At 37.5% G+C, this 11,948-nt stretch overlaps 1 protein-coding gene across 1 annotated transcript in view; it reads right to left on the reverse strand.

Moving 5' to 3' along the window:
- The window catches only part of LOC127444665 (glutathione hydrolase 1 proenzyme-like), a 28,816-nt gene extending 18,416 nt beyond the window's left edge, over window positions 1–10,400 (reverse strand). The window contains exons 1-8 of the mRNA XM_051704177.1: window positions 10,256–10,400; window positions 9,699–9,812; window positions 4,875–5,021; window positions 4,619–4,749; window positions 3,021–3,110; window positions 2,616–2,808; window positions 2,364–2,515; window positions 2,099–2,242 (exon numbers count right to left, since the gene is read on the reverse strand). Coding sequence (XP_051560137.1) covers window positions 2,099–2,242; window positions 2,364–2,515; window positions 2,616–2,808; window positions 3,021–3,110; window positions 4,619–4,749; window positions 4,875–5,021; window positions 9,699–9,727 — 886 coding nt within the window. The 5' untranslated portion in view covers window positions 9,728–9,812; window positions 10,256–10,400. The remainder of the gene's footprint in view (window positions 1–2,098; window positions 2,243–2,363; window positions 2,516–2,615; window positions 2,809–3,020; window positions 3,111–4,618; window positions 4,750–4,874; window positions 5,022–9,698; window positions 9,813–10,255) is intronic.
- Window positions 10,401–11,948: the final 1,548 nt, after the last annotated feature.

An 11,948-nucleotide genomic window follows, 5' to 3' on the forward strand; every position in this document is an offset into this window, starting at 1 on the left:
TCTGTAATTTTAGGCTGAATGGCGATACATGATATATATGTCAGTATTTTATATGAAGTGGGCTAAATGTTCAGTTGTAAGTCAAAGCCACATGTGAGATGGTAAATGAAGCTTGCAACTCGCTTTGTTTCAGGGCAGAAGACTTTTCGTGCTGCGAAGGCTTCGCAGCCAAGGTTGCAGCAGTAGCACAAAGTTTAACACTCTTCGTACCACAGTTTATGTTTGCTCCCTAAAAAATCCCACTTTTACTGTACTGTAAAACCAGAGAGCATTGTTTCTCACTATGTTCCCTTACTGGAAAACATCCTCGTGTCTTCTGAAGTCTCTCAAGTCGTTAGATGATGAGCACAAGTGTAAAACAATGAAGTCAAAGCATTATTTTCTCTTAAAAAGAGATGTTGTTTGTAATGTCTTTCATTCATAATTACCATGAAAGTGAAACAATCTTTTAAATATTTAAGTGGTTAAAAGAAGGTTTAAAATACACTCCTTTATATTTTTATTCCTTTATGCCATTTATCTGTTATAATAGACCTTTTTCACAGACTGTGATGACGCGTTTCGGCCTTATTTATCAGTGTAAATCTCACAATTATTTTATGTTATACATTTTTTAAATATTGAGGGTAAATTTATAACATTATGCTTTGTGTTATATTACCCTGGAATTAGTTTTAAAAAATGAATTACCACAGCTGTGAGTGGGTTTCTATTACAGCTGCTGAGAGAGTGACAGTACATTTTGGCATCTTCTCCCACTTTACTGTCTTAATCCACCACTCTCTATTATATATCCTCTTCTGGAAAGTCATTCAAACGTAATAGTGGATTTTTTTCTTTTGCTCTTGGAGCAAATGGGTAAGTGAAAATAATATTTTCTGTGATCTCCCATTCACTGCTGTCGAAGTTTACCCTGCAAACGTTTACTTCCGTGTTCCAAAACCCAGAGTGTGAAAAAGGTCTATAACACTGTACGTTTGAATATCTTCAGCGAAAATGATAGTGTCATTTATACAGCGATGGTGCCGATTAATAACAGCTGCGCTACAATGCGCAAGCTCGTTAATGTGTCGTGGGTGACTGAGTCATAAGTGTTCCAATGTTCAGTGGATCAGTACCCTTACCAGTGCCCGAAGTCATGTTCACAATATACTGATTCATGACTTAGGGAGCTGATTGAGATGCAGGGTGAGTTTTTTTCAGCAGTGTGGACCAGCGCTGTCTCTCCCTCCATGTTGCAGGAGAACTTGTGAGTGAGTGGGGGCAGGGTTGCACGGAGAGTGTGAGAGTGGAGAGATGCAAACACTGGCAAGGCTTTACGGAAGAAACAGGTTATGTAATGCAACATCAAACTATATTGATATATCTTTAAAAGTCGATATACCGCCCAGCTCTACGCCGGAGTCATATCGATGATGTTTCTGCTGACTGTCTCTTTTGGAGCTTCAAAATAGAAATCTCCATTCACTGTTTTAAGGACCTGCTGAACAAGAAAGTCATACACACCTGAGATAAATAATGAGGGTATTCTCATTTTTAGGTGAACTATCCCTTTAAAAGTGTTGCGAACCCCCTTTCAAAATTACAAGCATGAAACATTTCTTTACTAGAGGTTAAAAGTAAAGTTTAACAATAACCCAGTGTTAAGCACATTATGGAAAGCCCTCCTGACTCTTCATTTTGCACACCAGTTCCATTTCACAAGAACACTAAAAGCAAATACTGACAAATCAACTACTAAAATAGTTTCTACTGATAACATTTTCAGACACATAAGTATACAGCACTGTTAACAAAACATGATTGGGGTAGCGACATTAGTCTAAAACTAGCTACTTTTCATACTACATTAATTTTATGTTTAAACATTCTCTCAACTTTCTTTTATAATAATAATAAAATAAAATAAAATGGGTCAGCCATATTTTTTAAAAGTCCCACATCAATACTAATGTTCAGTATATTTTGATTGCTGTATAATAGTGTTAAACACTTTGACCTTACTTTGGGGAATTATGTCAAATCTGTAAATTGCACACTGTAAACCAGATATGCAAAAACACACAATACAATATATAAACAGAACACACTCACTCACCTTTGAGTACGTTGAGTATCAGTGCAAGCACAGGTCCACCGGATGGAGCATCAGGAACATAAACAGTGTTCTCTCCCACAGAAATGTTTATTGTATTTTTTTCTTTTGCTTTATATTTCTCAAGGTCCTCACGTGTTATAATCCCTCTTATAACACCAGGAACAAACCCTTCAGACTAATTATCATAAACTGTTAAAAAATTACACAAGCTGACCAACAAGACATAATTAAAAGAAAAAGCTGCATGAAATGACCTATACAGTACCTGTTTCAATCTCTATGTTTTTGGCTATAGACCCAGTGTAAAAAGCATTTGGCCCTTCATCTGCTATCTTTTGATAGGTGTCAGCTAGTTTGATAAGATTTAGATTATCATTTTCCTTCAGGAGGTTTTTGTTTGAGTCACGAAATGCATCACTGGGAAGCAGAGAGAAAATAGAAAGAAGAGCAAGAGTTAGACAGTACACTTTGGTGCACATCAGATGTAATTGCCTGTTCACAAAAGATAAATCCTTACCACAGAGTTACTTTACTGTCATTTGATGCACATTTGTTTTTAATGGCTCTGGACAAGCTCTTGCTGATTTTAAAACCATCACGTGCCAAATTTATACTGGGCTGGAACAGTACTTTCCATGGCAGTCTACCAAATTTTATATGTGCCAACTCTAAACCACGAATTTGTCCTGGTACAGCTATGGATAAGTTTCCTGCAATTGATACAAAACATTAAGAAGTGGTATTTGTCATTCAAGATTCGAAATGGGAAGAACTTCGAAGACAGATTCACTTTGCTGTTTATTCTACAGAAAACTAACAACAACGTCTGTGTGGACTGCTGCATTTACTGAATATTTTCTGTGTTATTAAATCATCATGGATGCTGGAGTTATGTACATTATGTACATTAAAGCTGGTTTACCTGTCTTTTCCATTTGGTAGCTATTGCCAAACATGGTCTTATTAGCATTCCTTGGAGCAGTTTCTCTAGCATCAATTATTATCACATTTTCTGTGGGAGAATACGTGTAACTTGTCATTTAACTGTCCTTTCATCAAGATTATAAATCACTTTGAAGGAAACTAAATTCCTTCTTATGTCATCATAAGTTGTTATTCATTCATACTTTCATCTTCCTTGCACATTATACATTATTCAAGGACCCGATAGCACACACACACACACACACACATGCGTCAGACGATCGTGTAACTCTGTGTAGGGCACCAATTTCACCAGTGATGGCCCTGGGTGGGACTGAGCCCTTACACAAGAGATTTGACCCCAGGTTGTTCCAGAGCAGGGGCTGTAAATGCTCAGTTACATACAGTATATAAGGTATCATTTCTACTTATAGATCTTTAAATACTACAACTACAATGGAAACTAAAAGGTCCCACTATACTTAGTCTCATTCTCAAACATACCCAACGAGTAGAAGTTTTATATCAATTTATGCTCTTTAAAATGTGGTAGTTTAAATTTTTTTTTTTTTTTTTTGTATTATTTGTCTTTTTCTGCATATGGTTTCCAGTGCTCTATGAACCGTACATTGTACAAAAGTGAGGGAAAAACTTTTTTTCTTTTTCATTGGCTCCCCGTGTGTTTTTAGATTTGTTTAGAAGTTAGCAAGCTGCTAAACTGAGCGATTCTAAGAAAAAAAAAATCTTGCTGGGCAATGTTGAGAAGTTATTCACTAAAAGCAGTGAGTGACGTTACTAACACTGTATCCTCTCCCTGTCAAACGGAGAATTGGGAAGTCAAAATCATGTTTGGGAATCAATTAATTCAGGCAGTTTTTGCAGAAATACACGATCCATCAGTTCACTTATATTTTCTGTAGGGAAGTACTGTCCATTTTAGGTTTCAAAGTGGCTTCCCTGACATTCAGTGGCAGATCTTGGCCTAGACAGTACAGGCAGTTGCCTAGGGTGGCAGATTTCTCTGGGACACCCTGACAAGCCAAGCCGAGCCCCCGCACCAGTATTGTAAAGAAACTACTTCCAACATAACTACATAACAGTAGTATGACACAAATTAAAACTATTTTACCAATAGTATAGTTTTTCCAGGATCAAGCGACTTTTTCCAACAAGTTATGGTACAAAACACTACACTGTCACATTGTTTTGCGCACACAGAAAAAACTAAAAAGTTACAGTAAATCCTACTGCTATCTTTTAATGGTTTGATTAATCGATATCTATTTGCATATAGGTTTATCAGCATCACTGAAAAATTCCCTCACAGACCACTTCTGATTATATAGTGTATTTCTCTGTTTTTTAAGGGTTATTAATCTTACTAATGATAATTTGGTTTATTTTGTTCTATTTTCTAGTATTTCTAAAAGTGTGCATTTTTTTAAGGTCATGCATGCAACATAATTTTTTCCTTCAGATGGTGACAATAGAACACAGCCACTCCTTTTAGAAGCAATACATATTTAGAGTGAAGCCCCCCCCACCCCATGTCCCCTTATGTAATGAATGCAATGACACTGATCTGATGTACAATACCTGTTGATGCGTCATATATGTTGAAAATCACCCCTCCTCCTATGCCCATGGTGTGGGGATGGACCACACCCAAACACAGCAGAGCGGCAATAGCAGCGTCAACTGCTGAACCACCTCGCTGTAAAATGTCTCTGCAAAAAGTGTCCTAGTATCTTAGTACTGATGATACAGACTTTGCAAAGATTATATTCTCGATCATGAAAGGAAACTCTCCCAGAAACACAAAAATGAATGAAGAGGGTTTTTGGAATCTTACCTCCCAATCTTGGAACAGATCCCATTATCTGCTGCTACTGCTGCTTTAGAATAGCATGCATACGAGGAGTGTTCGATGGGTGAAGTTTTGCGAATTATTATCCAAATCAGTAAACACAGTGCAAACACAAAGGAGATCCCCACACATCTGAGAGTATAAGATATTTCATAGTTATTTGAGATGTTTTTTCTTTACTATAAAATATATATAATTTTTTTTATATAGTATATTTTTATAAAAAAATTCCTACAAACAGAAATGTCTGACAAATGTCATTTACTGCATTTTTGTCTGCTGATACTGATGATGTCCATACTGAATATGGAATGTGCTATCTTCTGAACCTCTACATCTTCAGCTTTTGTCCTTAAATCTGAAGTGAATAATTTCTGCATCACTGGCACCATGGAACGGAATTGCAAAAATAAACAATGTTTTCAAGACAGCTTTCTGAATACGCCCCACGTCTGCTGTTGATCGAAAAAACAGATTGTCCCGCCAGCAAATCACGCTTTTCGTGTCAGTATTGAGTCAGTATTGAGTCAGTCGAGTCAGTATTGTTGTGTTGGGTTGGACAGACGACATTTTGGTAACACTTTCCAATAAGGTTCATTCATTAACATTAGTATCATGAACAAACAATTTATATATATTATTTTTAATTTATATACAATTAATTTTTATTTTTTATTATTATTTTTTTTTTTTTTTTTTTTTTTACAGTATTTATTAATGTTAGTAAATGATAGTTAATAAAAATACAATTCTATTCATTGTTAGTTCATGTCAGTTCATAGTGCATTAACCAATGTTATGTTGTGTGCTACGTTCAGGAGCGGGTTTGGTTATTAGCAAGATAATCATCAATTATCAAATTCAATAGAATATTAATAAGGATTAATATCGCCAGGGCACCACCCTGGAATCAGGGACTAATAACCAGACAGTATAGCAGTCTCAATATAGGATTGTTCTCTTAAAGGAATAGTTCACCCAAAAATGAAAATTTGCTGATAATTTACTCACCCTCAGGCCATCCAAGATGTAGCTGAGTTTTTTTCCCCATCAAAACCAAATTTAAGATTTTTAGAATTTCATTTCAGGCCTCCTCCTCTAAACAATGCAAGGGAATGTACTCCATTTTTTGATGGTCCAAAATGCATATTTAGGGTGCATCAAAATAATCCACACGATTCCAGTCGACAAATAAAGTTCTTCTGAACCCAAACGTTTGATTATTTTGAGAAACAAAACAATATTATATACTTTTTAATTACAAATGTTCGCTTCTGTACATTTCTGTGACGTGCGCTCATTAGAGGGATGACGTAAGCTCATTGGTAAGGTCACGCGTCACGTGGAGGAGGAGTCAGGAAGCGCGTCATTGTTTACAAGAGAAGGAGCGCTGTACAAAAGTTTAATTGTCTTTGCTGTAGATTTGTATTTGCATAAGTGTACTGTTCAAAATGGTCATTTGGTGTGTGTATCCTGGATGCTTCAACCTTCAGAAACCCTAAAGAAAATTCACGCCGGGAAAAATAGAAACTTTTCATCGATTGCCTACACATGATCGTGAGCGATTGAAGCTCTGGCTTATTGCGCTGAACGTGGATATCAGTACACCCCTACATTCTCTCAAATATTGGAGGGTGTGCAGTGAACATTTCACCCCTGAGGATTTCAGACCATCGAAAGAAACAAAGGGTCGATATCTGAATTCATCGGCTGTGCCCGTGCTGTTTTTCCAGCGAACTCAGGTATGTGTAAAAACATTGTCATTGTCACGCCTCCCTCGGGCTCTGCACCTCCCTCAGTGCTCCGCTCCTCATCACCCGATTTCTAATTCACTGCACCTGCACTCAATTCACTCGCTCATCACTGCCTGCATAAATAAGTTTGTGAAGCTTCTCTTCTGTGTGATATCACCTGTACCATTGATCTCACTGTGTAAACCCTGTAAATCTCAGTAAACGCTCTCGCACATGGTTTCACTTTCACTAAACTTGTGTGGCTTGAATTCCTTACAGTCATACGCCCTATATATTTCTGCTAAAGAAAATGCACAAGTAGATAACGCAAACGGCATTGCTCCTAAATTAAGGATGGTTATTTACTGCAGTAATGTTTTTATTATTATTTGGAAATTATTATTATTTTTTTTATATTGTTATGAAATTGTTTTGGACTGTTTTGGTTTGTGAACGGTGCTTGGTCTGTGGTCTGTGCAAGTTTCTCTTGTAAACAATGACACGCTTTCTGCCTCCTCCTCCATGTGACACGTGACCTTACCAACGAGCTTACGTCATCCCTCACATGAGCACACGTCACAGAGATGTACGGAAGTGAACATTTGTAGTTAAGAAGTATATAAGTACTGTTTTGTTTCTAAAAATAATCAATCGTTTGGGTTCAGAAGAACTTTATTTGTCATGTGGATTATCCTAAAAATCTTAAATTCGGTTTTGATGAAGAAAGAAACTCAGTAAATTATCAGCAAATTTTCATTTTTGTGTGAACTATTCCTTTAAGAAGGTCAACGTCCGGAGAACATCGACATTCAAAAGGAAAACAATGAAGGCTTGAATCCAAGCAAATCCCTTGCCAGCCCTTGACACAGGTGTATGCAAAACAAACCAAAACACTTCTCTTTAAAGTATAACCAAGGTTATTGATGCAGTTATATCAATTAATAACCAATTCAATGCAGTCAATAAACTTCCGAAATCCAACTACAAACTAAACAGTAACATGATTAAATATGGCAACAAAATAAGCCTATAATACCTGAGAGGAAGGTATGTGTGTGTGTGAATGGGTGTGTGTGTGTGTGTGTGTGTGCGTGTGTGCGTGTGTAAGGAGTGACGAGCACAAAATGGCGGACGTGGCTCACATGGAGAGTGTGTCACGCGAGGTTTCCGGCCAGAGAATATGGCCGTGAATGTGGGCAGAGAGAGGCTGGTTAATGCTGTCTGCCCATTGAATTACTTGTACGATAACTTAGGGACAAAGCTGAGGTTTATCACCAAGTTATCTACTGGCCAAATGTGTGTGCGGGTATGTTTGTGAGGGGTCACATGTGTGTGCCATTAGTACGAGAGAGAGAGAAGAGTGACGGCACCGAAGCCAGTTTCCGCAATCGTGGGGGAAAAAGGCAATCGTTAGTTTATCACTCAGAGACGTGGTGAACGGCTCGTAAACCATCCTGCGGTCTTTGGTTCTTTAAAGAATAAACTCAGTATGCCGGTCTCACCCGTGATGGCGGCAATACACAACAGTCCAACGTGGTTGGACTACAACACAGCAAATCTCATTCATGATAACAGTACATTACAGTAATACCTTGAGTATTAGCAGCAGCAATGAGCAGACTCGGTGTTCCGTAAACTGTACAAGCAATAACCTTGATACACAAGAATAGCACACTATAATAATCTATCTCTGCCCAGATGTAAACCTCTTACTTAAATCACTTGAGGATGCAGGTAGAATGTGTGTTCATCCGTTGTTTGACTCTGACTCGGTTCCTCAAGGCTCGGGTGATGATGGGAGGCCGTTGTTGACGCTCTGTCAACGGGCGTTACGGCTGCTGATTCTCGGCAGGCTGGCGGAGAAATCAGCAAAGTCGACTCCGTTGAAGAGGGGAGAGAAATCTTCATTCTTCACTTCTGAAACGGCAAACGGGTGATGACGTGGATTGCTTGGCGGTCTCCTTCGGATCCATTAGCATGTTCGGTTGAACATGGGGAAATCTCAACTCGTCCAGTGAGATGGAGATTGTATGGCCAGAGTTCCAAGTCGTACATTACTTCCTTGTGCAACGAGGCTACACCTGAGAGCAGCAGAGTTACATCTAGGCACGGCACGCAATGTCGCTGGAAGCAATGCCCAGAAGGATCTCAGAGGTTATTCTACTCCCGATGACATCATGGTTGAGGGGGCGTTCTGTCGTGCGCCTCATCCAGTAGGAGTTGAGAGTTCGATCCTTCAGAATTTCACACATAGGTGTAAAGTGAGCGAGGCTTCATGGGATTTGTAGTCTCTTTTGGACTCCCTTTGTTTGATTTTGGTGTGGTTGTTATCAGTAAGATTTTATGACTGTATGTAGGCCTCAGTCAGGCTTTACAACTGTATGTAGGCCTGCCTTTGTCTTATATCTGAATGCATGAGGCCCAACAGTTAACAAATACGACTTTTGATTTTAAAAAAGTATAAATATATGTGGGGGTCTAAATATAATAATTATTATTATTTACTTATTTAATTATTTTGAAGGCACAATTTATAATAACATTTTTATCAAACTGCACAACGACGACTCTAAGACATTACAGATATAATAGCTTCATTTTGTGTAAAGCTGTTTGAAACGATGTGTGTTGTGAAAAGCGCTATACAAATTAAAATTACTTAACTTTATATGCTGTAACTAACATTAACCAAGATTAGTAAATGCTGTTAAAGTATTGATCATTGTTAGTTCATGTTATGTTTTTAACTATGTTAACAATTGAAACCTTATTTTAAAGTATTACCAAATTTTTATAGCGCCAAAGAGAGACAGTTTGTTTACAGTAGCTGTCTCTGCATATTAAACTAGGATAGGAGAAAGTATTATAACACTGGAAAAGTTACACACTTTAGCTTTCAAGGTGTAAATCCAAATCCATCCTGAAACACATGCAGAGCACATTTTTGTGTAAATCTTTCGTGTTAACTTAAAGGTAACAATTTACACAAAAATGGTTTTAGGAACGATTTACACAGAAACTTGTTCTGCTTGTGTTTCTTGAGGCCCATTGTCCTATCAACTACACTGATACTTGCATTAGACGTCTGTAGTTTCGATCAGCCATGATGTCCTGAAACTGAAATCCTCTTTCCTTGTATATGTCGATGTGTTAAGACAACAGATATCTGGACTGATGCCAATGATAAAATCTGTGGAAATTTTACATTTGAAGATTTGTCATCTCATTTTTTAGAAGAGATCAAACTTGTGTAATATTGCAGAAAATTCATTTACCTCATCATTATTTATAGTAACACTTATGAATCAATACATTTCTAACAGAAAATCATGACCATGAAATAAAATAAAAATTTTATCATTTTTTTTTTTTTTTTAATTTACAAGATCTTATATTTGAGTGAGGGCCATTCTTTGACTAATGAATATATTTACACAAACAAAACAATGTGATTTAACTGTAGTTTGTGTGCATGATAACACACACCTTTAAACCCACCTAAATGCATTATACGAGTTAAGCGGCCAAACAATATATACATTATATAGTGTATATATGCACAAATAAAACTTAACTGTTCACAGTTTTGAACTGCCATTATACAGTCAGAAAGTCACAGCAATAGAATCTTACCAAAATCCCAGGTAAAAGGTCCCACGTAGAGTCCTTCTTATGCACTGTGATCCACACTGTAATGTAATGTTGATAATGTAATGTTTTTGCAAGTGATATTCATTGCAATCCTGTTTTACTGCTTATTGGGTGACATGAAATTGTGCAAATGGTTTCTGCATTTTTGCTTTCATTTTTGGTTTCCTGTGACAACAAGTGATGTGCGGATTGATACTAAAGTATCGATACTTCTGATACTGATGTGGTATCAAGAATATCGATCCTCACATAAAAATATTGTTTCTGAAGTTTTTTTAACTAGTGATCTTATTATTTAGATCACATGAATATTAATGCATCTCATAAGCTTCGAAGTGGAGAAAAAGGATTATATTAGCGAATCGTTGCATGGCACTGGAACTATTTATTCTTCCGCTCATCTTGACACACCAGAATGAGCTCACCCTTATGGCACTCGTTCAAAGAGGAAGCAGTGCTTTCCTGAAATAATGACAGAAAAACAGCATCTGGAGTTATTCACACTAAGTAATGACAAACCTAGACGTGACATGTATTATAATGGGTTTGTGTGACCATTTTTACAGGTCTATTTAAATTCAGAGTTGTTAAAACATTGATAATGATCTGTAATCCTCATTAATAAATGATACACATATGAAAACTTACCATGGATTTACTGTAGTAATATTGTATTACCATGTGTGAGAAAAGTTCACCTCTCTGTTGCCCTATCAGTAGTTGATATATATTTAAGCTGACATTTAACAGCTAGTACTCAGTTCCTATTTTCATAGTGTGTTTGTGTGTGTCAGTAATTGAAATCATTTGGAAAGGGTTTTCTATTTTTCTTCTCTTGTCGTCTCAAGCTAAAGGTTAAATACCACTTCTCTATTTTAGAATATTTAATTTCATTTACATAATTAATGTAGAATCTTTATGTATGCTTCCTCCAAATAAGGTAATGTTTAATCTCACTGGATAATGTAGTTAATGTACTGCTTTTCCTGTTCTTACAAAGATATACATAATGCTGTGCAATAAAGTACGAGAAATCTCTGATGCATACTTCATGTCTGTATCACTCATTTCTCCCCTCGTGAGGATCCGGATCGATACAGCGACTGCATACCTGATTCGAATCAGTACTGATTCATCAATACTGGAAAGATGGCAGCGCGTGCACAACGCGAGGCTCAGCGTCTCTCCAGTTTTTGCAAATTAGTTATTATTTACCTACTTATTTTCAGCTCAGTTGTTCATCACAACTTTGCATTAACTTCATACAGCCATCACACACTATTGGGCATCAAACTTCGCTGCACAAACACCACAGTGGATATGTTACTCCAGAGTTACTCCAGTCCCCAGACTCAAGTGAGTCAGCCAGTCTGACAGGAAGTGCCCGTCGCCGGCGCCGCGAGCGTAAACAAAGACGGGGTAAGCGAGGTGGTCTGCGGGCTAAGTTAAAGCTCAACCCACATCGCCCAGTGCTACCGAGCATCTTCCTTGCTAATTACGGTCTCTGGCAAATAAGACCGATGAACTACGGCTCCGGATTACTCAGTGAATGTTTTTGGACTGCAACGTTATGGTTTTCATGGAAACTTGGCTCAATAGCACCATTCCAACCAGCGCGATTGAGCTAGAGGGGCTAGCTCTATAAAGCTGACAGAATGGCTGTGGACTCCAGTAC

The sequence above is a fragment of the Myxocyprinus asiaticus genome, chromosome 8 (assembly GCF_019703515.2).
Source record: "Myxocyprinus asiaticus isolate MX2 ecotype Aquarium Trade chromosome 8, UBuf_Myxa_2, whole genome shotgun sequence".
NCBI classification, from domain to species: Eukaryota; Metazoa; Chordata; class Actinopteri; order Cypriniformes; family Catostomidae; genus Myxocyprinus; species Myxocyprinus asiaticus.